The sequence below is a fragment of the Oncorhynchus mykiss genome, chromosome 16, assembly GCF_013265735.2.
Source record: "Oncorhynchus mykiss isolate Arlee chromosome 16, USDA_OmykA_1.1, whole genome shotgun sequence".
Taxonomy (NCBI): domain Eukaryota; kingdom Metazoa; phylum Chordata; class Actinopteri; order Salmoniformes; family Salmonidae; genus Oncorhynchus; species Oncorhynchus mykiss.
The window spans coordinates 6,312,399-6,339,790 of NC_048580.1; the positions used below are offsets into that span (position 1 = coordinate 6,312,399).

Sequence of the window (27,392 nt, forward strand, 5' to 3'; positions counted from 1 at the left end):
TGGATTTGAGATCATTTTTATTTCAACTGTAAAAGAAAGAAATGTGATCGAGCCAATCGATCGCCTGACAGTAGTCTGATCACAAAAAGCACGTCGTCTTTAAAAGCAACAAATCAGCCGATTAAACAATGAAATATTGTTTAAAATAAAAATTAAAAACTTTAAAAAACTTGCCCCACCACTTTCAGTAAAAAGCTGGGTTTGACCATCCGTGATATTAAAATTGAGTTAACCACATTGAGGCTATACACCCTGTTTGTTTACATTTCCTTCATAACACATTACTTCACACAAACAGCGTGAAGAGAGCAGAGAAGGAAACTGCAAGCAGAGAGGCTATAAAAAAAAAGGGGCACAAACATACCATTAGAAATGTTCGTCCCAAATGGCACCATGTTCCCTATATAGTGCACTACTTTTCAACCAGGGCCCGTGGGTATCTAGGTCAAAAGTAGTGCACTACGCAGGGAATGTGGTCCCATATGGGACGCAGTCAAAGGATGCATTCATTCTCTCGCACACATAGGGCGTGGCTCAACATTTAGAGTAGACCATTCTATTGGTCCTACAGTGGAAACTACATTACCCCCAATGGGCCCCTGTTGAAAAGTAGGGTAGCATATCAGACACACAATCTTTACTGTCCTCATTAATATAAAAAAATTACACCGAAATAATACAATTCAACTGTTTCTACAAAATAGAGATGAACTTGCATTAGGAGAGACTCAATTAAAACAGAAAGTATCCCAGGAAGGTATGGTAGAGACACACTGTCTAAGAAAGTTCTGTCACTGCAAAGGAGCACATTGACAGGACCCCCTGAGATTCAATAAGTCTCAGACCACTGTTCTTTCACAGACAGTAGTATCCAGTTACCCAGCTGTCTGCATCACATACTTAAAATGGGACAGTTTTCATGGACCGAGATTAAGCCTAGTCTTGGACTAAGAAGCATTATATTTTAGTTCGGGACTACGTCCGGGAAACCAGGCGTGTCAAGTAAGGGGCCGCGTGTGACATGTAAAATCATTTATCTAAAAAAAAAAAGGAGAGATGTACACAAACCACACCCATAGTACATTCAATAAATCAGTACAACTATAGATCCACTCGACAACCCTGCTTCTCCCCCCCATAAAGAAACAAACCTCTGTCAGACAAAATGGTTTCCATTCCTTCCCCACTTCTCCAAACGGCCCGGGAAATTTATATTGACAATTGCAAAAACCTGTCCCACATGTTTTACGAAAAACAGAACACATTTATTGAGTTTAAAAAATAAAAAGAAGCAGTGCAACAGTATTTCTCCTGAAAGATTGTGTCGGCCGGTCTTGATCCGTTCTCCCATCACCACACGTGACGCCTGCAGTGTGCCACCGCCTGGGAGACAGACAGACAACAACCCACAGGTTAGACAGCAATAGGCTTCCTAGGGGCTTCTTCGTCCTTTACATAAGATATCCGGTCTGATATTTCAGGAGTACTTTAGTCACAGGATTTCAAGAACAGACCTGGATGAGCCGTTCTTCTCGGCCAATCATAATGCATGACCGGAAATAACAGTTGGATAAAAATTAAAAGGAATTTGTATTGAATTCATTCATTTATTTAAACCAGGGGAGCTACATTGACAATCTATCAACCCTGGAATGAAACGCCACTCACTGCGGTTGCGCTACTATGATAGAAGCAGTGCAGCCCAGTGCCTGCGTGTCGAGTACTCACGTTGCAGAGTTTCGCAGAGTCCATGTTCTTGCACCAGAACGCAGGTCCCCAGCTACACTGGTCCATACCCAGAAGACTTTGCACTGCCTCGGGACACAATCCCACCTTCTGTAACCCAGGACAACCACAGAACCCACTGTCAGATACTGGCATTCATATAACTTATTCATTTCAACCAGGGAAGTCAGTGAAGTTAAATCGTCTTTATCGATCTAGAGGTTTTTCCCCTCGTCCATCATCATACTTTTTCTCTATAGTGCAGTGTATTCCAGTGCTCACCATGCAGACAAAGTCAGGGTCCAACATCTGCAGCAGGAGCTGAACCAGCATGGGCTCATACTGCTCAATCAGCTGGTCACACTGGAGGAGAAAGAGAGAGAAAGAAAGAAAGTGAGAGAGAGAAAGATTAACAGTCACACCAACAACGTCTAGTCGACCAGTTACTAGCCAATATTCATTCTTCTGTTGCAGTAACAGAGTTTAGGAAACACCGTTTTCCCATTTCATGGTCAGTGTAATCTACTAATGACAACACGTGGAACAACACGTCCTCCATCCTCACCTCGCCCCTGACGGTCTCCGGGACAAAGCTGCAGACTTTCCTGACTGCGTCTTCAATCTGAGCCTGTGTGGCGTTCTGTTCCAGGATCCCGTCGATGTAACGCACGGCCATCTTGCAGATGTCACAGAGGCCTCCCGCCTCGACCTGGGACTGGTCCAACACCGCTGAGGGACGGGAGAAACAAGGAGACCACTTCATCTGGATTGGAGCACCATCAATAAAACTGGCCTTTCCTAGTTGAATGATCTTGAATAAAAATGGCCCGGTCGTTCTATAATCTGTTATTAAAACAACCGACAGGGCCCAACCGACAGGGCCCAACCGACAGGGCCCAACCGACAGGGCCCAACCGACAGGGCCCGCTCCACGTGTCTCAAACACACAGGATAGATCACACACACCTCAAGACTTCCCAAGCACACTCCCTCTACTCACGGGTGAAGGCACGGCTGGCGTCCTTGCAGAGCCCCAGCACGGTGCAGATAGTCTTGGGATCGGCCTCCTGTAGCAGCAGCTTAATGATGGCCTGGCCGTAGGACTCGATCAGATCTTTACACTGGGCTGACAGGGAGGGCGGCAGCACTGAGCACACCTTCTCCAACACGCGCACCACATCTTGCTGAGAAGAGGGAGGAGGGAGCGGAAGAGCACAGGGGTCAGTTAGGCATGACTTAAATCTCCTTCCCCAGACATGTCTGCCCAAATGCCAAACAAACAAAATAATCTCCCGGTGGATAGGCATTGGCTTAATCTACCAAACAATAACCTTCCCACAACACCTTCCCACTAACCCGGCTAGTACACGTCTTCCATACGGGGTCTCGCCTCTATTTGGAGCCCCGCCTCGCAGTCATGTGATTCGCTCAAATTAAAATTATCACCTATACTTTACTTAATAAGACCACGCCCATAGAATGAAGAACTCCTCTGAATGGTTGATGTCCCAGGGTTAAATGCTACGTGTAACTGTGTTGTTGTCTGTTCACACTGCTATACTTTGTCTTGGCCAGGTCGCAGTTGTAAATGAGAACTTGTTCTCAACTAGCCTACCTGGTTAAATAAAGGTGTTCAACTAGCCTACCTGGTTAAATAAAGGTGTTCTCAACTAGCCTACCTGGTTAAATAAAGGTGTTCTCAACTGGCCTACCTGGTTAAATAAAAAATATGCACAAAATCCTGGGGATGAGGCCAGGTGTGACCAACACCATTTCATCTCACCTTCCTTTTATCGCCAAGTTTAGTCATTGCCTAGACACCATTTATCTTCCTAGGTTTTTGAGAGAAAATTCTCATAAGACAACATCTTGGCTTAAAAAAAAAGGTAGCGAGCTAAGAGCGCCTTCAGCAGTGAGGATATAAAAGGTAGCTAGCTAAGAGCTCCTTCATCAGTGAGGATATAAAGGTAGCTAGCTAAGAGCGCCTTCAGCAGTGAGGATATAAAAAGGTAGCTAGCTAAGAGCGCCTTCAGCAGTGAGGATATAAAGGTAGCTAGCTAAGAGCGCCTTCAGCAGTGAGGATATAAAAGGTAGCTAGCTAAGAGCTCCTTCATCAGTAAGGATATAAAGGTAGCTAGCTAAGAGCGCCTTCAGCAGTGAGGATATAAAAGGTAGCTAGCTAAGAGCGCCTTCAGCAGTGAGGATATAAAAGGTAGCTAGCTAAGAGCTCCTTCATCAGTGAGGATATAAAGGTAGCTAGCTAAGAGCTCCTTCATCAGTGAGGATATAAAGGTAGCTAGCTAAGAGCGCCTTCGGCAGTGAGGATATAAAGGTAGCTAGCTAAGAGCTGCTTCATCAGTGAGGATATAAAGGTAGCTAGCTAAGAGCGCCTTCAGCAGTGAGGATATAAAGGTAGCTAGCTAAGAGCTCCTTCATCAGTGAGGATATAAAGGTAGCTAGCTAAGAGCGCCTTCAGCAGTGAGGATATAAAGGTAGCTAGCTAAGAGCTCCTTCATCAGTGAGGATATAAAGGTAGCTAGCTAAGAGCTCCTTCATCAGTGAGGATATAAAGAAAGCGCTTCTCGGTCGGCGCGGCAGTTTGACAGCGTGTCCAACTCTGCAGAAGTCTTGTTTATTTTCAGCGTGCTTAGTTTGTAAAGTGTTTTAAGTTGATCGCCGGGGTTACCTCTATGGCACCATGGCTGTATATTTTGGGACCGCTCCAGTCATTGACATTTGCGAAGCTACTCTTCCAGTGGCCATCAGGCTACTCTTCCAGTGGCCATCAGGCTACTCTTCCAGTGGCCATCAGGCTACTCTTCAGTCAGTCTGTTCTGCTGGTGTGTGTGTGTGTGTGTGTGTGTGTGGTAGTGGTAGTGGTACTCAATCCTACTCTTGTCCTTTTCAGCAGGGTTAATACCTGCCTGGTGCCCCAACCAAACCTTTATCTTCACCCGTCTGACACCACCGCTACAAAGTGAACTAGGGTAAAACAATATCCACTGCTGCTTGCACAGTAATAACCATCACAAAGGGTGATGGGTGGCCTGAGGACGCAGAGATGAGACGCATTGTACTAAATTCTTGTTGGTCCTTGACACACAGGACAAACGAGCCCACTTGGCCTCCGGGGGGGGATTCTGTTTAAATGAAGAGATTCTGTAATGAATAACTCATACATTCTAGCCTATTGCAGACAAAATCCTTGTTTAAGAACCCTGAAGACACAGCCTACGTGTTACATTAATAACAATTTCAGTTGAACTATTTTAAAATGTATATAAAAATGCAAATATCTTATTTTAACTGTGGCTTTTTAGCAGCAATATTCAAACTGAAATTGTGTTGATCATCCAACATTGGCCAGAGGTGGAGAGCAATCACATTAATTTATACATCTATCTATCTATCTATACACATTCATTTATCTATCTATGTATACACATTCATTTATTAGTGCTTTCCCCCCACATGACAAAAACATAATTTATTGTAACTCCCTTACAAACAGCGTGAAGTTTCAGTCATGACTCATGAGCAACCCGTCAGGTGACCTACCTCAGTCTTCTCATCCCCCAGCATGCTCTCCACCTCCTTCATAATGAACTTGCACGTGATACACTGAGGGGAACCACGGGCACGCACCATGTTCTGGAGAACAGACAAGAGTCGGCGTAACTACAATAGTCTTAGAACAAAATAAGCCGTGGTCCCGAAACGCATCGGTATAAACTAGAATAGTAACCATGCCAACGTCATAACTACTTTACAAAACAAGTAGTCAGAGTGATTATATACAACTTTTTATGTTTATGGAAGAATGTAAGTGACGGTACAGTTGTACACGGACACTTGCCAGAACCTCTGGTACCAGTAGGTTACCTTGACAGCGTCCAGCTTAGTGGCAGGGACCAGTTTGACAGCAGGGATGGCCTTGGCAGCCACCAGGTTCATCATAGGGACAGAGCTCTTCACCTCTGCAGGGCAGAAGTCAGCACGGGAACAGATATCTTTAGGTTGCTGAGTGGGGAGAACGACAGAATGGACAGTTAGACACATTCATACCATTCTACAGAAAATACATTTCATCACATGACATTAAGATGATGTATGGTGTACCAGTCCAATGTTCCATAGTCTCAGAGCCAGGCTATACCCTGTACCAGTCCACTGTTCTATAGTCTCAGAGCCAGGCTATACCCTGTACCAGTCCAATGTTCCATAGTCTCAGAGCCAGGCTATACCCTGTACCAGTCCAATGTTCCATAGTCTCAGAGCCAGGCTATACCCTGTACCAGTCCACTGTTCTATAGTCTCAGAGCCAGGCTATACCCTGTACCAGTCCCCTGTTCCATAGTCTCAAAGCCAGGCTATACCCTGTACCAGTCCACTGTTCCATAGTCTCAAAGCCAGGCTATACCCTGTACCAGTCCACTGTTCCATAGTCTCAGAGCCAGGCTATACCCTGTACCAGTCCACTGGTCCATAGTCTCAGAGCCAGGCTATACCCTGTACCAGTCCACTGTTCTATAGTCTCAGAGCCAGGCTATACCCTGTACCAGTCCACTGTTCTAGTCTCAGAGCCAGGCTATACCCTGTACCAGTCCACTGTTCCATAGTCTCAGAGCCAGGCTATACCCTGTACCAGTCCACTGTTCCATAGTCTCAGAGCCAGGCTATACCCTGTACCAGTCTACTGTTCCATAGTCTCAGAGCCAGGCTATACCCTGTACCAGTCCACTGTTCCATAGTCTCAGAGCCAGGCTATACCCTGTACCAGTCCACTGTTCAGCACTCTGATGTGGAGCTACTGTTCTCCATCATTCTATCAGCAGACAGCACTCTGACTGATGTGGAGCTACTTTCCCTCAGTATAGCCAGCCTACTTTCTCCCCCGGCTAAAATACAAGATGAACTGTAAGCAAAACATTATAAAAAGCAGCTGGCTGCATCCTTTCTATGATATGAAGACGTTTTCTACCAAATGTGGTCCGATAATGTCTTGAAGGAAAACTATAGCTGGACGTGATCATGCTATTGAAGCAACAACAACGAAAAAAATAACTTGACTTTCAATATAAAAATGTGACCCGTGCCAACACACAGCTGGACTCAACCGCTGCAGCTTTCCCTTGTGGTGCTGTTTACCAACACGGCTGGCTCAACTGTTCTACTACGGTGAGCTTCGTAATGTAACAGGTGAAATTAACAATCTGCTTTATACAACATGTTGACTGTATTTACTGAAAATATGATACAAATATTTTTTAAATTCAAAAGAAAATTGTTTCAACGATATTGGTGGAAGTGGAAAAAAACATCCCGTGGCTATTTCCAAAAACACTGGTATACATGCTACACCTCCCAAACCTAATGGACTAAATGGAAACCAGTCTGCTATCTCGTATCACGACACGCCCATCAAATATGTCTCCCCCCCCACCAAAAAAAAAAGCTTGGTTTTCCAAGGACAAAGGTATTCAGCACAGAGAAACATCGTGACGCAGTTCTAGAACAGTGAAATGTGAGTACTTGAAGTCAGTAGCATTAGTGGACAGACCGTATAGAAACAGAGGCTATGGGCAGACAGAACGACAGATCTTTTTACAACGGTAGTCACCCATTGACAGATGGACAACGGGAGATGATTGGCTGTCTAAAAGGCTCCAGACGTCAAAGCTGAATGCATAATAGGATTTCATCCAAGTCTCTGTGTGGCCAATGCCTAAAGGGTGTGAGACGAGAGACTGAACACAGAGGGAAACCTACCTGTTCCTACAGACCCACCTCAGGAGAGAGCAGGAAGAGGAGGAGAGAGCAGGAAGAGGAGGAGAGAGTGAGCGAGAGCAGGAGGAGGAGTGCAGGAGGAGGAGGATAGAGCGAGCGAGAGCAGGAAGAGGAGGAGAGAGCAGGAAGAGGAGGAGAGAGCGAGCGCAGGAGGTGCATGAATAGAGGGGGAAATAAAAACATTAAAAGATGTGAATGAAATCAGCAGGCTAGGAGGTGCTGTAGTCAGAGTCTGGATACACACACTAGATGTATTATGACAAACATAGTGGTTCATTTCACCCATGTATAAACCTGTTAAGTATATGTCAGGCAACACTGTGCAGAGACATTGGCTACAATTACACATCAGCAGAAGAGAACCCTCCAGTTTGGGGGAGGGGGGCGGGGCTGAAAGCCAAAAGTGGTGCACTAAATATATGAAACAGGATGTCATTTTGGAGACGCCCTAGTGACTGACCATGGACATGAGCTGCAGGGCGATGAGAGGCGCGTACTGGCTGATATACTGCTTGCACTGAAACACAGGAGGAGAAGACAAAACAGTCAGATACAAAGTCAGTGGAAACCAATGATCTTCCAGCTTAATAGATTGACCAAGAAATACTTCCAATCAAATGTATTTATAAAGCCCTTAAATTAAAAAATCATTTTAAAATACATTTTAAACTCCCTAGAAAAGTGGGAACCTAGGAAGAAACCTAGACAGAAACCAGGCTCTGAGGGGTGGCCGGTCCTCTTCTAGCTGTGCCGGGTGGAGATTAATAACCTAAAGAGGAACCAGGCTCTGGGGGGTGACCGGTCCTCTTCTGGCTGTGCCGGGTAGAGAGGAACCAGGCTCTGAGGGGTGGCCGGTCCTCTTCTAGCTGTGCCGGGTGGAGATTATTAACCTAGAGAGGAACCAGGCTCTGGGGGGGTGACCGGTCCTCTTCTGGCTGTGCCGGGTGGAGATTATTAACATAGAGAGGAACCAGGCTCTGGGGGGTGACCGGTCCTCTTCTGGCTGTGCCGGGTAGAGAGGAACCAGGCTCTGGGGGGTGACCGGTCCTCTTCTAGCTGTGCCGGGTGGAGATTATTAACCTAGAGAGGAACCAGGCTCTGGGGGGTGACCGGTCCTCTTCTGGCTGTGCCGGGTAGAGAGGAACCAGGCTCTGAGGGGTGGCCGGTCCTCTTCTAGCTGTGCCGGGTGGAGATTAACCTAGAGAGGAACCAGGCTCTGAGGGGTGGCCGGTCCTCTTCTAGCTGTGCCGGGTGGAGATTATTAACCTAGAGAGGAACCAGGCTCTGGGGGGTGACCGGTCCTCTTCTGGCTGTGCCGGGTAGAGAGGAACCAGGCTCTGAGGGGTGGCCGGTCCTCTTCTGGCTGTGCTGGGTGGAGATTATTAACCTAAAGAGGAACCAGGCTCTGAGGGGTGGCCGGTCTTCTTCTGGCTGTGCCAGGTGGAGATTATTAACCTAGAGAGGAACCAGGCTCTGAGGGGTGACCGGTCCTCTTCTGGCTGTGCCGGGTGGAGATTATTAACCTAGAGAGGAACCAGGCTCTGAGGGGTGACCGGTCCTCTTCTGGCTGTGCCGGGTGGAGATTATTAACCTAGAGAGGAACCAGGCTCTGAGGGGTGACCGGTCCTCTTCTAGCTGTGCCGGGTGGAGATTATTAACCTAGAGAGGAACCAGGCTCTGAGGGGTGACCGGTCCTCTTCTGGCTGTGCTGGGTGGAGATTATTAACCTAGAGAGGAACCAGGCTCTGAGGGGTGACCGGTCCTCTTCTAGCTGTGCTGGGTGGAGATTATTAACCTAGAGAGGAACCAGGCTCTGGGGGGTGACCGGTCCTCTTCTGGCTGTGCCGGGTAGAGAGGAACCAGGCTCTGAGGGGTGGCCGGTCCTCTTCTAGCTGTGCCGGGTGGAGATTAACCTAGAGAGGAACCAGGCTCTGGGGGGTGACCGGTCCTCTTCTGGCTGTGCCGGGTAGAGAGGAACCAGGCTCTGAGGGGTGGCCGGTCCTCTTCTGGCTGTGCTGGGTGGAGATTATTAACCTAGAGAGGAACCAGGCTCTGAGGGGTGGCCGGTCCTCTTCTGGCTGTGCCGGGTAGAGAGGAACCAGGCTCTGAGGGGTGGCCGGTCCTCTTCTGGCTGTGCCGGGTAGAGAGGAACCAGGCTCTGAGGGGTGGCCGGTCCTCTTCTGGCTGTGCTGGGTGGAGATTATTAACCTAGAGAGGAACCAGGCTCTGAGGGGTGGCCGGTCCTCTTCTGGCTGTGCCGGGTAGAGAGGAACCAGGCTCTGAGGGGTGGCCGGTCCTCTTCTGGCTGTGCCGGGTAGAGAGGAACCAGGCTCTGAGGGGTGGCCGGTCCTCTTCTGGCTGTGCTGGGTGGAGATTATTAACCTAAAGAGGAACCAGGCTCTGAGGGGTGACCGGTCCTCTTCTGGCTGTGCTGGGTGGAGATTATTAAGGCCCGACTGTTCAACATGTTCGAACATTCATAGATAACCAGCAGGGTCCAATAAACCAACTATTGCATTAAACCAGATGGCAACTAGGGCATGAAGTGTAAATTAGATTACGGCTAGTTCCATTGCTGGATTACTCAAAATATTCACTCCACCAAACTCCTTTTAAACCCAGTCCTCTCACTAACGCCTAGCTAGATAACTACGTAGTCCTCTCACCAGGTCACACTGGTCCTGGATCTGTAACTAACTAGATAACAAGGCCTCTCACTAGGTCAGAGATTCCAGGCCCCAGCAGGTCACACTGGTCCTGGATCTGTAACTAACTAGATAACAAGGCCTCTCACCATGTCAGAGATTCCAGACCCCAGCAGGTCCTGGATCTGTAACTAACTAGATAACAAGGCCTCTCACCATGTCAGAGATTCCAGGCCCCAGCAGGTCACACTGCCTCTGGATCCGTTCGATCAGAGAGTTGACGAAGGTAGTGTTGCTCTTCGCCTCGTCCTGGAAGTCTGTGATGAACTTCACACAGTCCTCACACAAGTCTCCAGTCTGCTACAGGGGACAGAAGACACTCACTAGTGACTAAAGGAGTAGCAGTTACACACACACACACACGAAATCAGTGACAGTTGAAAGTTGGTACTGGGGTCATGTTCAGTAGTGAAATAACAGTTTGGAATGGGAAAGTACAGCCAGAATTTGATCATTAAGACAGATTTCAGTTGAAAAGATTTGGTACTTTGTGCCTTACTGAACATAACTTATGTGCAGCTATGCTGGGCACCATAGTAAATTCTAAATCTAACGATTTTGTAAAGTTCTCTAACAATTATTACACCGAAACCCAATTCCTAGACACCAAAGACCAGAATTACGACCCCCAAAATTCTATGACGACTGGCGTACCTGTTCAGGAACCTCTTGCTTGGTGTTCTCCTGGGCCTGGGGGTAGAGGAGCCCAGGGACGTTGAGGAGGAAGGGGGCGACCCTCTGGGCCAGGTCTTCCTGAGGAATCTCATTGGACGTGAGCGGTGGGATCTGGTTAGACTGGATCTGAGACTGGAGTCTGGCCAGGGCTGCCTGCTGGGAGTCACACAGGCCTATGGCGCCACACACCACCTGAGGGTTCTCCTGGAATCCAGAAACGGACTCTGGTCACTACAATCCGTAGATCTCACTAGAGACGCGACCATTAAGTCACTACTGGAACGCACGCTATAATAAACTCTCAGTCGGTTTCCCACTTCACAGACCCAGATCAGGCCTAGTCCTGGACTAAAACTATTTCCAGTGACAGTGTTTGAGTCCAGGAACAGGGTTAATCTATATGCAGCTGGCATCCTAAATGCAATTCATTACCTAGTCTCCCCCACAGAACAGCTACCGTGTTCCCTAGTCCCCCCCCCCCCCCCCCACAGAACAGCTACCGTGTTCCCTAGTCCCCCCCCCACAGAACAGCTACCGTGTTCCCTAGTCCCCCACACAGAACAGCTACCGTGTTCCCTAGTCCCCCACACAGAACAGCTACCGTGTTCCCTAGTCCCCCACACAGAACAGCTACCGTGTTCCCTAGTCCCCCACACAGAACAGCTACCGTGTTCCCTAGTCCCCCACACAGAACAGCTACCGTGTTCCCTAGTCCCCCACACAGAACAGCTACTGTGTTCCCTAGTCCCCCCCCCCCCCCCCCCCCCCCACAGAACAGCTACTGTGTTCCCTAGTCCCCCCCCCCACAGAACAGCTACTGTGTTCCCTAGTCCCCCCCCCCCCCACAGAACAGCTACTGTGTTCCCTAGTCCCCCCCCCCCCCCACAGAACAGCTACTGTGTTCCCTAGTCCCCCCCCCCCACAGAACAGCTACTGTGTTCCCTAGTCCCCCCCCCCCCCCACAGAACAGCTACAGTGTTCCCTAGTCCCCCCCCCCCACAGAACAGCTACTGTGTTCCCTAGTCCCCCCCCCCCCACAGAACAGCTACAGTGTTCCCTAGTCCCCCCCCCCCCACAGAACAGCTACAGTGTTCCCTAGTCCCCCCCCCCCACAGAACAGCTACTGTGTTCCCTAGTCCCCCCCCCCCACAGAACAGCTACTGTGTTCCCTAGTCCCCCCCACACAGAACAGCTACCGTGTTCCCTAGTCCCCCCCACACAGAACAGCTACTGTGTTCCCTAGTCCCCCCCCCACACAGAACAGCTACCGTGTTCCCTAGTCCCCCCCCCACACAGAACAGCTACCGTGTTCCCTAGTCCCCCCCACACAGAACAGCTACCGTGTTCCCTAGTCCCCCCCCCACACAGAACAGCTACCGGGTTCCCTAGTCCCCCCCCCACAGAACAGCTACCGTGTTCCCTAGTCCCCCCCCCACAGAACAGCTACCGTGTTCCCTAGTCCCCCCCCCACAGAACAGCTACCGTGTTCCCTAGTCCCCCCCACACAGAACAGCTACCGTGTTCCCTAGTCCCCCCCACACAGAACAGCTACCGTGTTCCCTAGTCCCCCCCCACACAGAACAGCTACAGTGTTCCCTAGTCCCCCCCCCCCCACAGAACAGCTACTGTGTTCCCTAGTCCCCCCCCCCACAGAACAGCTACTGTGTTCCCTAGTCCCCCCCCCCCCCCACAGAACAGCTACCGTGTTCCCCAGTCGCCCCCCCCCCCCAACAGAACAGCTACTGTGTTCCCTAGTCCCCCCCCACACAGAACAGCTACCGTGTTCCCTAGTCCCCCCCCACACAGAACAGCTACAGTGTTCCCTAGTCCCCCCCCCCCCCACAGAACAGCTACTGTGTTCCCTAGTCCCCCCCCCACAGAACAGCTACCGTGTTCCCTAGTCCCCCCCACACAGAACAGCTACTGTGTTCCCTAGTCCCCCCCCCCCACACAGAACAGCTACTGTGTTCCCTAGTCCCCCCCCCCTACAAAGTAGAAAATAGTAAAATTAATGAAGAACTGGAATGAGTAGGTGTCCAGATGTTTGACTGGTACTGTATTTACAGAGACTGTTACCTGCCAAAAATAAGGGTTTAAATGCATGTGTAAATTTCTTTAAATAATAATTCCCGATTTTCTTATCTCTCAAAGATATAGAACAGTACAAACTTAGTTTAGATTTTTTTTTCGGGGGGGGCTCTATGTAGTGAAACTGTTATTCAATACATGTGTATGGGTTAATAGCATTAAGGATAAACAGTTATCATCAAACTCAAATAGCTAAATTATCCTTGAAATGACCTTGAAACAATGCCATTTAGCTTAGCAGGATGAGGATGTTGGATTGATTCTGAATAACAAATGTTTCTCTCGATTTGTGTGTGTAGGCTAGCTTACTTTCCTATAAACCCGTGTGTGTGTGTGTGTGTGTGTGTGTGTGTGTGTGTGTGTGTGTACCAGCTCTCCAGCGATGATACCAATGAGGATAGGGTAGTAGGTGTCCACGATCTCTTTACACTGTGCAGCCAGGGTCTTGTCAGGGATCAGGTGACAGGCCTTCTCCAGGACGCCCAGGATCTCACCCTAGAGGACATGAACATCAGCTTAGAGCCCCCCAGCCTCAGACCCCCACTATGTGGAGCGATGCCCCCCCCCCCAGCCTCAGACCCCCACTATGTGGAGCGATGCCCCCCCCCCCCCCCCCAGCCTCAGACCCCCACTATGTGGAGCGATGCCCCCCCCCCCCCCCAGCCTCAGACCCCCCAGCCTCAGACCCCCACTATGTGGAGCGATGCCCCCCCCCCCCCACCAGCCTCAGACCCCCCAGCCTCAGACCCCCACTATGTGGAGCGATGCACCCCCCCCCAGCCTCAGACCCCCACTATGTGGAGCGATGGCCCCCCCCAGCCTCAGACCCCCACTATGTGGAGCGATGCCCCCCCCCCCCAATTCTCAGACCCCCACTATGTGGAGCGATGCACCCCCCCCCCCCCCCCCCAGCCTCAGACCCCCACTATGTGGAGCGATGCCCCCCCCCCCCCCCAGCCTCAGACCCCCACTATGTGGAGCGATGGCCCCCCCCAGCCTCAGACCCCCACTATGTGGAGCGATGGCCCCCCCCAGCCTCAGACCCCCACTATGTGGAGCGATGCCCCCCCCCCAGCCTCAGACCCCCACTATGTGGAGCGATGCCCCCCCCCCCCAGCCTCAGACCCCCACTATGTGGAGCGATGCCCCCCCCCCCAGCCTCAAACCCCCACTATGTGGAGCGATGGCCCCCCCCAGCCTCAGACCCCCACTATGTGGAGCGATGGCCCCCCCCCAGCCTCAGACCCCCACTATGTGGAGCGATGCCCCCCCCCCCCAGCCTCAGACCCCCACTATGTGGAGCGATGCCCCCCCCCCCAGCCTCAGACCCCCACTATGTGGAGCGATGCCCCCCCCCCCCCCAGCCTCAGACCCCCACTATGTGGAGCGATGGCCCCCCCCAGCCTCAGACCCCCACTATGTGGAGCGATGCCCCCCCCCCCCCAGCCTCAGACCCCCACTATGTGGAGCGATGCCCCCCCCCCCCCAGCCTCAGACCCCCACTATGTGGAGCGATGCCCCCCCCCCCCCAGCCTCAGACCCCCACTATGTGGAGCGATGCCCCCCCCCAGCCTCAGACCCCCACTATGTGGAGCGATGCCCCCCCCCCCCCAGCCTCAGACCCCCACTATGTGGAGCGATGCCCCCCCCCAGCCTCAGACCCCCACTATGTGGAGCGATGCCCCCCCCCCCCCCCCCAGCCTCAGACCCCCACTATGTGGAGCGATGCCCCCCCCCCCCCAGCCTCAGACCCCCACTATGTGGAGCGATGCCCCCCCCCCCCCCCAGCCTCAGACCCCCACTATGTGGAGCGATGCCACCCCCCCCCCCCCCCCCCCTAGCCTCAGACCCCCACTATGTGGAGCGATGCCCCCCCCCCCCCCAGCCTCAGACCCCCACTATGTGGAGCGATGCCGCCCCCCCCCCCCCCCCCCCCTAGCCTCAGACCCCCACTATGTGGAGCGCAGCAGTTCCATGTATTAAGCCCTATTCCAGATATAGCACCCGATTCAACTAATCATCAAGCCTTTCACTACGTAAATCATGTGAACTAGTTCAGGACTACAACATTTTTTAAATGAGGATCCCCTAGGAGAAGCTATAACAACACTACTCAGCCATAATGCACCCTCTTAGGCACTCATTCATCTGGGAGCGGAAAACAGTTATGCCACATCTGTACCACTATGGTGTACACTGGATAGAAGACAAATTCATGCTCTGCCAAACTGTTTCCAGCAACAACAACAACAAAAAAACAGGGAACTTTCCCCACATTCATCCTCCATGACTCACCTGAGTAGCATTGTTGCTCAGCAGCTGGTCCACCGCTATCAGCAACCCCTTACACAGGTCACATGGCACAGATTTCTGAAACAGGGAGGAGGAAGTTGATTAGGGTAGCTAAACCAAGGCAAGGTTAAACAATGCCCCGCTGTTCATCCATTTTACACCCCCCCCCCCCCCCCCCCCCCCCCCCCCCCCCAAAAGAGAATAACATGCTAGATAAAATAGACTCGAGTCTCACCATCTGGGGTTGGTTCCATACGTTCTGTTGGCAGTGGACCACGGCTCCACAGATAGAGGCAGTCTTCACATTGTGGCACCAGTAGGGAGGACCACGGGCACACTGTTCAGTACCCAACAGAGGGGTGGCGACGGCTAGGAGAGAGTAGACACTAGTTACACACTGTTCAGTACCCAACAGAGTGGTGACGGCTAGGAGACACTGTTCAGTACCCAACAGAGTGGTGGTGACGGCTAGGAGACACTGTTCAGTACCCAACAGAGGGGTGGTGACGGCTAGGAGACACTGTTCAGTACCCAACAGAGTGGTGGTGACGGCTAGGAGACACTGTTCAGTACCCAACAGAGTGGTGGTGATGGCTAGGAGACACTATTCAGTACCCAGAGGGGTGGTGACGGCTAGGAGACACTGTTCAGTACCCAACAGAGGGGTGGTGACGGCTAGGAGACACTGTTCAGTACCCAACAGAGGGGTGGTGACGGCTAGGAGACACTGTTCAGTACCCAGAGGGGTGGTGACGGCTAGGAGACACTGTTCAGTACCCAGAGGGGTGGTGACGGCTAGGAGACACTGTTCAGTACCCAACAGAGGGGTGGTGACGGCTAGGATACACTGTTCAGTACCCAACAGAGGGGTGGTGACGGCTAGGAGACACTGTTCAGTACCCAACAGAGGGGTGGTGACGGCTAGGAGACACTGTTCAGTCCCCAACAGAGGGGTGGTGACGGCTAGGAGACACTGTTCAGTACCCAACAGAGGGGTGGTGACGGCTAGGAGACACTGTTCAGTACCCAACAGAGGGGTGGTGACGGCTAGGAGACACTGTTCAGTACCCAACAGAGGGGTGGTGACGGCTAGGAGACACTGTTCAGTACCCAACAGAGGGGTGGTGACGGCTAGGAGACACTGTTCAGTACCCAACAGAGGGGTGGTGACGGCTAGGAGATACTGTTCAGTACCCAACAGAGTGGTGGTGACGGCTAGGAGACACTGTTCAGTACCCAACAGAGGGGTGGTGACGGCTAGGATACACTGTTCAGTACCCAACAGAGGGGTGGTGACGGCTAGGAGACACTGTTCAGTACCCAACAGAGGGGTGGTGACGGCTAGGAGACACTGTTCAGTCCCCAACAGAGGGGTGGTGACGGCTAGGAGACACTGTTCAGTACCCAACAGAGGGGTGGTGACGGCTAGGAGACACTGTTCAGTACCCAACAGAGGGGTGGTGACGGCTAGGAGACACTGTTCAGTACCCAACAGAGGGGTGGTGACGGCTAGGAGACACTGTTCAGTACCCAACAGAGGGGTGGTGACGGCTAGGAGACACTGTTCAGTACCCAACAGAGGGGTGGTGACGGCTAGGAGACACTGTTCAGTACCCAACAGAGGGGTGGTGACGGCTAGGAGACACTGTTCAGTACCCAACAGAGGGGTGGTGATGGCTAGGAGAGAGTAGACACTAGTTACCCACACTGTTCAGCACCCAACAGAGAGGTGGCGACGGCTAGGAGACACTGTTCAGTACCCAACAGAGGGGTGACAACTAGGAGACACTGTTCAGTACCCAACAGAGTGGTGGTGATGGCTAGGAGACACTGTTCAGTACCCAACAGAGTGGTGGTGATGGCTAGGAGACACTGTTCAGTCCCCAACAGAGTGGTGGTGATGGCTAGGAGACACTGTTCAGTCCCCAACAGAGTGGTGGTGACGGCTAGGAGACACTGTTCAGTACCCAACAGAGGGGTGGTGACGGCTAGGAGACACTGTTCAGTCCCCAACAGAGGGGTGGCGACGACTAGGAGACACTGTTCAGTACCCAACAGAGTGGTGGTGACGGCTAGGAGACACTGTTCAGTACCCAACAGAGGGGTGGCGACGGCTAGGAGACACTGTTCAGTACCCAACAGAGTGGTGACAGTATGTATGTAACCCAGGTCCAGCCCTACAGTATGTATGTATGTATGTATGTATGTATGTATGTATGTATGTATGCATGCATGTATGTATGCATGTAACCCAGGTCCAGTTCCTTTTTAAGCAGGCGAAAGTAGAGGCGTGTTACAACTCTCTAAAATAAATCCTAGAACAGGAAGTGAAAGGATCATGTGACTCGTAAAGGGGAATACCACGACCAACAAGTCCTACTTCCTCATCTGATCTTAGAGAGAGGCAGAGAAAACTCTGAAATAGTAAACTCTGTTTTATGGGAACAGATCCTAGCAAGAAACCCTAGGAAACCACAGTGGAAAGCACCAACCATCTGTTAGACTGTATGAGAGAGAGATATACATACACACACACACACACACACACACACACACACACACACACACACACACACACACACACGTTATTGTGAGGTCAACGAGGTCAGCATCCAATCCTCCATCAGCTGGAGAAAATAAAAGGTAGTTTGCCTCAATATGAACACAACAGCTATCCACACAGTGTACAAAACTGTTAGAACACCTTCCTGGTATTGAGTTGCACCTCCGACTTTACCCTCATTACGTTAGGGCATGTTGAAAGCGTTCCACAGGGATGCTGGCCCATGTTGAGACCAATGCTTCCCACAGGTTGTCTCAAATTGGCTGGATGTCCTTTGGGTGGTGGATCATTCTAGATACACACGGGAAAGTATTGAGTATGAAAAACCCAGCAGCGTTGCAGTTCTTCACACACTCATTCTGGAGCGCCTACTAGTGCTCAGACTTTCCGCAATAGGCTGAGAGAGGCTGGACTGAGGGCTTGTAGGCCTGTTGTAAGGCAGGTCCTCACCAGACATCACCGGCAACAACGTCACCTACGGGCACAAACCCACCGTCGCTGGACCGGACAGGACTGACAAAAAGTGCTCTTCACTGACGAGTCACGGTTTTGTCTCACCAGGGGTGATGGTCGGATTTGCGTTTATCGTCGAAGGAATGAGCGTTACACCGAGGCCTGTACTCTGGAGCGGGATCGATTTGGAGGTGGAGGGTCCGTCATGGTCTGGGGTGGTGTGTCACAGCATCATCGGACTGAGCTTGTTGTCATTGCAGGCAATCTCAACGCTGTGCGTTACAGGGAAGACATCCTCCTCCCTCATGAGCCTGCAGGAAGGGTACCACATCTTGACATGACCCACCAGCCAGACATCATGGAAATGGTCTTTCTGGTCCGGGCGTCAGTTAAACTGCAGTACCAACGCAAAGCGATAGGGGTCAGTCAAAACCATGCTTCTAGACCAGAACCCTGGCCCCATGAGCCCTGGGTGGAGCATTGCACCCTGGGAGTTGAAATACACTCTGAATCATAGCATAAATGTGTACATTTGAGTCATTGAGCAGACGGGCTTATCCAGAACTTACTGGAGTAACTAGGGTTAAGTGCCTTTGCTCAATGGCACAGACAGATTTGTCGCCAAGTCTGGGATTCAAACCAGCAAGCTTCAGAAACGAGCGTAAGAGTTTGTTGCTTTAAACTCTTCATTTATTACAGAAATGACGAGTTATAATGAATGTTAAAGATCAGAAAACCCTGATATGTATCAAATTACATTTTTTTTAAAGTTCTGTAATTGTCAACAAAAATATATAAATCAGACATGGTTTTGCATAAGATAAATTTGATGTTACGTTATTTAATATTTGCGTTTATTTTTGAAAGAAATGTAATAGCCCAGAAGGTGTTATTTTATCAGTTATCAACATATTGTTCAATGTTTAAAAAAATAAAAACATTAAGCCCAGTGGTTATTCTCGGACTTCAGCCAATACGCTTCCTGGTTTGTTGTTGTGTCAATACAGTATCGTTTTGGTATGGGTGGCAGGTAGCCTAGTGATTATGAGCATTGTGCCAATAACCGAAAGGTCACTGGTTCGAATACGTGAGCCGACTAGGTGAAAAATCCGTCAGTGTGCCCTTCAGCAAGGCACTTAACCCTAGTTCCACCTGCAAGCACGTCTCTGGATAAGAGTGTATATTATAGGGACAACACTAAAGCAGTTTTATTTAACCAGGTGCAAAGGAGGTTTTTGTTAGTTGTTAAGGAGCGTGATTTAGTACGTCTTGTTTCAGAGGATGCATGACTTGACCTTTGCCTCCCGAGCCTGTTGGGGAGTTGCAGCGACAAGATCGCACTTGGTTATCACTAAATTTGAATTTAAAAAAAAATAGGCACTATTACCTTTTGTGCATGAAATTTGAGTTTATTGTTGAAGCATACTTATCCATCACTAACTGCCAAATTTTAAAGGCTACCATGGAGGTTTTTATTGTTGCCAAATTTGCAGAGACGCAAAAATTCTAATCTTCAGAGTCAAGGACGTAAGCACAAATGTTGCATTGACTGAGGGAAAGAAGCTGATGATGCACAGCCATTGCCAAATAAACCAGCAAGCTGATAGACAGCTACTCATGTGACAAAAATCAAAATAAAAGGCAAAAAACCAACATGACATTGCCTAGTTATCACAAAGACCCACGCCAAGCTAACAGCCTGAAGAGCGACAACAGATCGGCACGGTCCTGTGTGTTGTCAGCACGAAACATTCCGGTACTGTCTGCACTTGTCCAATTAGAAAAGTTCCTTTTGGTTCCGTTGCAAAACCTTGTACGGTGTGTCCCAAGACCCACCCCAGGCATCGGAGGTCATAGTAGGCAACCCAATGTGAAACAAATCACTCGTGTTCATATGCTGATAATACAGTCACACTGCAGTGAGTCAATCATTCACTCCCGTGCTGCCTTGTACTGGGAAAGATACAGTAGAGATAGAACCTCTCCCCTCCTGTTCTCCCCTCCTGTTCTCCCCTCCTGTTCTCCCCTCCTGTTCTCCCCTCCTGTTCTCCCCTCCTGTTCTCCCCTCCTGTTCTCCCCTCCTGTTCTCCCCTCCTGTTCTCCTAGGCAGACAAAAACAACAAGTTGTTGCTCTATGAGGTGATGGGCCTCGTTATCAAAGACATTTCAACTTGTCTGACTATTTGATGTAAATATCTAAATAATTTATATTTTTGCTTTCAACCTTTATGCTACATTGTCAGTGAGTCAGCTATTCACATTTTTTTTACCACCTACTTTGAAAACATCACATAAACAGGACAAAAACAGGCTACATTTTAGTCTATGCTGCCACGATAGCCTATAGTTCTACAGTAAACTTGGCCGGCTGTTTTAAAAAAAAAAGTTAAATTAAGGACCATTCACGACTCAACACAGTTGAGTGATCAATCGTATGTTTGAGTTTGATGATGACGCATAATGGAACAGCTCAGAGCTGCTTGTAGTCTACGCCACTCAGCTGTGTGAGTCGGGAGTGAAGCAACCATCACATGGCAGCACAAACTAACCCCCCCCCCCCCCCCCCCCCCCCGACTACCCCTTCAGCTACCTCCCATTTGATAGCAGATGACGACGAGGGAACAAATCAAAAATTAGTTGCGTACACAGTTTAGCAGATGTTATAGGGGCCACAGCCAAATGCTTAAGCATTCCAATGAAGACGTCAAAGAACGAGTCTCATACTGATCGTGTTGTCATCGTTGCAAACTAAGTGCGCTACAAATTACCCCCAAAAACTAAAAGGGGGAACTAGAACAAACGTATTGCAGGAACCGATACCTAGCCTGTAGTTTTGCAAATATGAGAAATCATATGACTGACACTCACCGTGAGTAATCAAACAATTTCACATCACACAGGGCGTCCCAAAAGAAGTCAACAAGGAAGGGGGGCATTATAAATAGGCCTAGTCATTGTCTCTCTCAGAGCAGCAGTAAGACACACGCAACATCCTGACCAAACTAGGACAAACTAGGACACTAAAGCAAAAAGGTAACAGGCATGTTTATTACCACCAAGCTTTTTGTAGTGATATTAGCCAATTAGGCCTATAGGGAAGATCGCTTTGCTTGACTAAGCATTCAGCATGTATAGGGGAACGTGACAGACTGACTGCATAACTGATTTAGGGAACGTGTTAGAGGTAGTTTGCAGCTAATTTACTCTGGATCTGAATCATGGAAAGGCAACATTAGACATGTCGACACTAACATCCTATTACCTAAAATCAGAAAAATACATGTTGAAACTAACGTCTATGACTTAAAAATCAGAAATAAACCCACTCGATCAAAAAAGTGAAGCGAAACCCTAACGAAACATAAAATGAGGAAATTGAAAACGTCTACCTAATAAAAATACCCATTACCCACACTCCCCTGGGGCCTACCTACCCACTCGAAGATGTACTTGGTCCTACACACTGTGTCCCCGTTTTGACTCAACAATAAATTTGTTAGAACTGCTGCATTAGGAATGTAGTTGGGCGAAAGAACCATGAGGATACGAAGGCATTTGTTTACGATGAGAAAGATAGGATGGGCTTCATCATGCACCTGGATGGATTACATCATGCAGTTTTTCAAATTACATTAAAAAAAATGTTTTAGTGAACAGGAAAACAGGTTAGACTAGGGATAGATTGATTTGAGAGGACAACAGTACGTACCATACTTTGTTTTCCTAAATGATGCTCCTGGTAAAAGAGAGGCTACAGACTCGATGTAACACAGCTGTAATAAAAACTATAAAAACAGGTGTAAGAAATACATTGGCCTAACTAGGTACTGTGTTTAACTAAATGCATCACACCAATGGCTGAGCTAAAAAAAAATATAAAAAAAATAGCTAGCATGAGGACTGCCACAGCCCGGAGGTGTGTTGGATCATTGTCCTGTCGAAAAACAAATGATCGTCCCACTAAGCACAAAACAGATGGGATGGCGTATCGCTGCAGAATGCTGTGGTAGCCATGCTGGTTAAGTGTGCCTTGAATTCTTTAAAAAAAAATATATATATATATATATATATATATATATATATGACAGTGTCACTAACAAAGTACCCCCCCACAGCATAACACCTCCTCCTCCATGCTTCACGGTGGGAACCACACATGCGGAGATCATCCGTTCACCAACTCTGCATCACACAAAAGACATGGCGGTTGGAACTAAGAATTCAGACTCATCAGACCAAAGGACAGATTTCCACTGGTCTAATGTCCATTGGTTGTGTTTCTTGGCCCAAGCAAGTCTCTTCTTATTGGTGTCCTTTAGTAGTGGTTTCTTTGCAGCAATTTGACCATGAAGGCCTGATTCACACAGTCTCCTCTGAACAGTTGATGTTGAGATGTGTGTTACTTGAACTCTATTTGGGCTGCAATCCGAGGTGAAGTTAATTGCCGATATCTGAGGCTGATAACTCTAATGAACTTATCCTCTGCAGCAGAGGTAACTCTGCATCTTCCTTTCCTGTGGCGGTCCTCATGAGAGTCAGTTACATCATAGCGCTTGATGGTTTTTGCGACTGCACTTGAAGAAACTTTCAGAGTTCTTGAAATGTTCTGTATTGACCTTCATGTCTTAAAGCAATGATGGACTGTCGTTTCTCTTTGCTTATTTGAGCTGTTCTTGCCATAATATGGACTTGGTCTTCTACCAAATAGGGCTACCTTCAGTATACCACCCCTACCTTGTCACAACTGATTGGCTCAAATGCATTAAGGAAAGAAATTCCACAAATTAACAAGGCACACCTGTTAATTGAAATGCATTCCAGGTTACTTTCTCATGAAGCAGGTTGAGAGAATGCCAAGCTGTCAAGGCCAAGGGTGGCTACTTTGAATAAATGAAACCATAAAATATTTTGTTTCAAAAAAAAAAAAAAAAAAAAAAAAAAAAAAAAAACTTGGGTTACTACATGATTTCATGTGTTATTCCATGTTATTTCATAGTCGACGTCTTCGCTATAATTCTACAATGTAGAAAATAAAGAAATCCTTAAATGAGTAGGTGTCAAAACTTTTGATTGATATAAATAAATTTAGCCATCGTTAGCGCTAATTTTCTGCCTCCTAGGAAGCGTCTTAACACAACAATGATTAGCCAACGTTAGCCAGCTACTACAAAGTCAATGCCGCACCATCACCTAGTTAACTACACATCTTGAAGATGCATAAAGTGAAGGAACAGGTTTAAAATGTATCAGTGACAAAGCTAAATGACTTGGTAAGCTAGCCATGTCTACGGTGTTGTTTACGAAACTAAAGTAACCTGGATACTTTGTTTCTCTCTACAACTTTAACTAGTCATCTTTGATACAAAGTGACAATTGAGTAACTAATCATTACGTTCCACATTGTATCATATTACCTGCGGAGACGAAAAACAGAGCAAGGCACAGCATGGTGGAGCGGTCCGGAGTCCGTCTTGTTCCGTGGTGTACGTGAATGTCGGGTGTATTTCTGAGCGCTGCTATGCAGGACGGGTGCTTGCTCTTGGTTTATATCACACAGCGTCTACTGTCTTTGTTTATAGGACGCCTCATCGTCAGCTGACCACTGGCGTCTTTGATTGATCGATGTTTCCACAAATAACCATATACTGTCTTTTTTTGTTGTTGTTGCTTTTAACATAGATAGTATATCATTATGTAGTAACATAATTGCAATTATGTGTAAACAAACTTACTCATTGACTAAAAAGGCTATAGGCGCTTTATTTCTCATCACATTGATCCTTAGCTAGTAGCCTATGAGGTGAACAATATGAGCACATTTCATAAAAAAAAAAAAAAATTGAACCTTTATTTAACTAGGCAAGTCAGTTTAAGAACAAATTCTTATTTATAATGACGGCTTGCACATGATAAGATCACCGATCACTGTATTCAACTGATCTAATTCAACTTGGTTTGATTTCTACTGAGGGTTGGTGCTCAATTTATCCCATTTACATGCAAATAAATATTCAAATGTGAACATCCTGGGGAGTTTGGGGCGCTGTGCGGCAGATAGCCTAGTGGTTAGAACATTGAGCTGGTAACTAAAAGGTTGTTTGATCGAATCCCAGAGCTGGCAAGGTAAAAATGTGCTGTTCTGCCCCTAAACAAGGCAGTTAACCCACTGTTCCCCTGAACAAGGCAGTTAACCCACTGTTCCCCTGAACAAGGCAGTTAACCCACTGTTCTCCTGAACACGGCAGTTAACCCACTGTTCTCCTGAACAAGGCAGTTAACCCACTGTTCCCCTGAACAAGGCAGTTAACCCACTGTTCCCCTGAACAAGGCAGTTAACCCACTGTTCCCCTAAACAAGGCAGTTAACCCACTGTTCCCCTAAACAAGGCAGTTAACCCACTGTTCCCCTAAACAAGGCAGTTAACCCACTGTTCCCCTGAACAAGGCAGTTAACCCACTGTTCCCCTAAACAAGGCAGTTAACCCACTGTTTCCCTAAACAAGGCAGTTAACCCACTGTTCCCCTAAACAAGGCAGTTAACCCACTGTTCCCCTGAACAAGGCAGTTAACCCACTGTTCCCCTAAACAAGGCAGTTAACCCACTGTTCCCCTAAACAAGGCAGTTAACCCACTGTTCCCCTAAACAAGGCAGTTAACCCACTGTTCCCCTGAACAAGGCAGTTAACCCACTGTTCCCCTGAACAAGGCAGTTAACCCACTGTTCCCCTGAACAAGGCAGTTAACCCACTGTTCCCCTGAACAAGGCAGTTAACCCACTGTTCCCCTGAACAAGGCAGTTAACCCACTGTTCCCCTGAACAAGGCAGTTAACCCACTGTTCCCCTGAACAAGGCAGTTAACCCACTGTTCCCCTGAACAAGGAAGTTAACCCACTGTTCCCCTTAACAAGGCAGTTAACCCACTGTTCCCCTGAACAAGGCAGTTAACCCACTGTTCCCCTGAACAAGGCAGTTAACCCACTGTTCCCCTGAACAAGGCAGTTAACCCACTGTTCTCCTGAACAAGGCAGTTAACCCACTGTTCTCCTGAACAAGGCAGTTAACCCACTGTTCCCCTGAACAAGGCAGTTAACCCACTGTTCCCCTGAACAAGGCAGTTAACCCACTGTTCCCCTGAACAAGGCAGTTAACCCACTGTTCCCTAACCCACTGTTCCCCTGAACAAGGCAGTTAACCCACTGTTCCCCGGCCGCCGAAGACGGGGATGTCGATAATGGCAGCCTCCGGCACCTCTCTGATTCAGAGGGGTTTAGGTTAAATGAGGAAGACACATTTCAGTTGAATGCGTTCAGTTGTATAACTGACTCGGTATCACCCCTTTCCCTCTCCTCGGGGAATATGTAAACGTACTACTGTAATGTAACGTATTGTTCCAGATCACATTTATTTGATGTGATTTATTTTCTACAGGATGGGATTGTGACAGAGAACAGCCATATTTCCTCAAAATAAAGGTTATGTTGCGTTGGGATCGATATGGCGCAACAGCACAAAGCTCAAGTTAATGGATACTCCAACGGAACTGATACTTTTCATTTCTGTATTTTACTGTTGTGACTCAATCAGGGATTCAAGGTGTTATTTTGTACAGAGGTTGCTTAACGTCATCAGTATGGCTTTTATTGGAAATTGAATTAAATTATGATGCCCTATTGCCTATCTTCCTTTACTTACAATTGGACTTAAATGTGAATGGTACATGTTTACTATATATATATGAGGGTGCCCTGCATGTCCCCAGGCACCCTCATTTGTTGACTTCTGTGATCGAAAAAGCCTTGGTTTCATGCATGTCAACATCAGAAGCCTCCTCCCTAAGTTTGTTTTACTCACTGCTTTAGCACACTCTGCCAACCCTGATGTCCTTGCCGTGTCTGAATCCTGGCTTAGGAAGGCCACCAACAATTCTGAGATTTCCATACCCAACTATAACATTTTCCGTCAAGATAGAACTGCCAAAGGGGGAGGAGTTGCAATCTACTGCAGAGATAGCCTGCAAAGTAATGTCATACTCTCCAGGTCCATACCCAAACAGTTCAAACTTCTAATTTTAAAAATGAATCTCTCCAGAAATAAGTCTCTCATTGTTGGCGCCTGCTACCGACCCCCCTCAGCTCCCAGCTGTGCCCTGGACACCATCTGTGAATTGATCGCCCCCCATCTAGCTTCAGAGTTTGTTCTGTTAGGTGACCTAAACTGGGATATGCTTAACACCCCGGCAGTCTTACAATCTAAGCTAGATGCCCTCAATCTCACACAAATCATCAAGGAACCAACCAGGTACAACCCTAAATCTGTAAACATGGGCACCCTAATAGACATCATCCTGACCAACTGGCCCTCCAAATACACCTCTGCTGTCTTCAATCAGGATCTCAGCGATCACTGCCTCATTGCCTGTATCCGCTATGGGTCCGCGGTCAAACGACCACCCCTCATCACTGTCAAACGCTCCCTAAAACACTTCTGCGAGCAGGCCTTTCTAATCGCCCTGGCCCGGGTATCCTGGAAGGATAGAAAGAGCTGCAAAACCTAGACCCATACAAATCAGCTGGGCTTGACAATCTGGACCCTCTATTTCTGAAACTATCCGCCGCCATTGTCCTAACCCCTATTACCAGCCTGTTCAACCTCTCTTTCGTATCGTCTGAGATCCCCAAGGATTGGTAAGCTGCCGCGGTCATCCCCCTCTTCAAAAGGGGGAGACACCCTGGACCCAAACTGTTACAGACCTATATCCATCCTACCCTGCCTATCTAAGGTCTTCGAAAGCCAAGTCAACAAACAGGTCACTGACCATCTCGAATCCCACCGTACCTTTTCCGCTGTGCAATCAGGTTTCTGAGCCGGTCACGGGTGCACCTCAGCCACGCTCAAGGTACTAAACGATATCATAACCTCCATCGATAAAAGACAGTACTGTGCAGCCGTCTTCATCGACCTGGCCAAGGCTTTCGACTCTGTCAATCACCATATTCTTATCGGCAGACTCAGTAGCCTCGGTTTTTCTAATGACTGCCTTGCCTGGTTCACCAACTACTTTGCAGACAGAGTTCAGTGTGTCAAATCGGAGGGCATGTTGTCCG

The 27,392-nt window shown here is 48.6% G+C and overlaps 2 protein-coding genes across 3 annotated transcripts in view; one reads left to right on the top strand and one right to left on the bottom strand.

Moving 5' to 3' along the window:
* LOC110491274 (prosaposin) lies at positions 1–23,849 on the bottom strand. 2 transcript variants are annotated; one of them, XM_036946038.1, is made up of 14 exons: positions 23,703–23,849; positions 15,508–15,641; positions 15,276–15,350; positions 13,350–13,475; positions 10,872–11,096; positions 10,374–10,514; positions 7,973–8,029; positions 5,608–5,745; positions 5,284–5,376; positions 2,726–2,909; positions 2,291–2,454; positions 2,008–2,088; positions 1,729–1,836; positions 1–1,383 (listed from the first exon to the last, which is right to left on the bottom strand). In XM_036946038.1, the coding sequence occupies exons 1-14, from the start codon at positions 23,734–23,736 to the stop codon at positions 1,351–1,353; spliced, it is 1,593 nt and encodes a 530-aa protein (XP_036801933.1). In that variant the 5' UTR covers positions 23,737–23,849; the 3' UTR covers positions 1–1,350. The 2 variants fall into 2 exon arrangements, with proteins under 2 accessions (XP_036801933.1, XP_036801932.1); XM_036946037.1 differs by having other exon boundaries at positions 10,374–10,517.
* LOC110491277 (equilibrative nucleoside transporter 1) overlaps positions 20,942–27,392 on the top strand; it is a 24,510-nt gene continuing 18,059 nt past the window's right edge. The window contains exon 1 of the mRNA XM_036945865.1: positions 20,942–21,321. The gene's annotated coding sequence lies outside the window, so the exon portion shown is untranslated. The remainder of the gene's footprint in view (positions 21,322–27,392) is intronic.

What these genes read in the sequence shown, in the direction of transcription:
- LOC110491274 (XM_036946037.1), bottom strand. Translation starts at nt 23,736, where the DNA reads ATGCTGTGCCTTGCTCTGTTTTTCGTCTCCGCAG. An exon ending in AGCAAGAGGTTCCTGAACAG is followed by an intron (nt 10,518 to 10,871) that starts GTACGCCAGTCG and finishes TGTCCCCTGTAG; the next exon opens with CAGACTGGAGACTTGTGTGA. An exon ending in CGGAGACCGTCAGGGGCGAG is followed by an intron (nt 2,089 to 2,290) that starts GTGAGGATGGAG and finishes TTTCTCCTCCAG; the next exon opens with TGTGACCAGCTGATTGAGCA.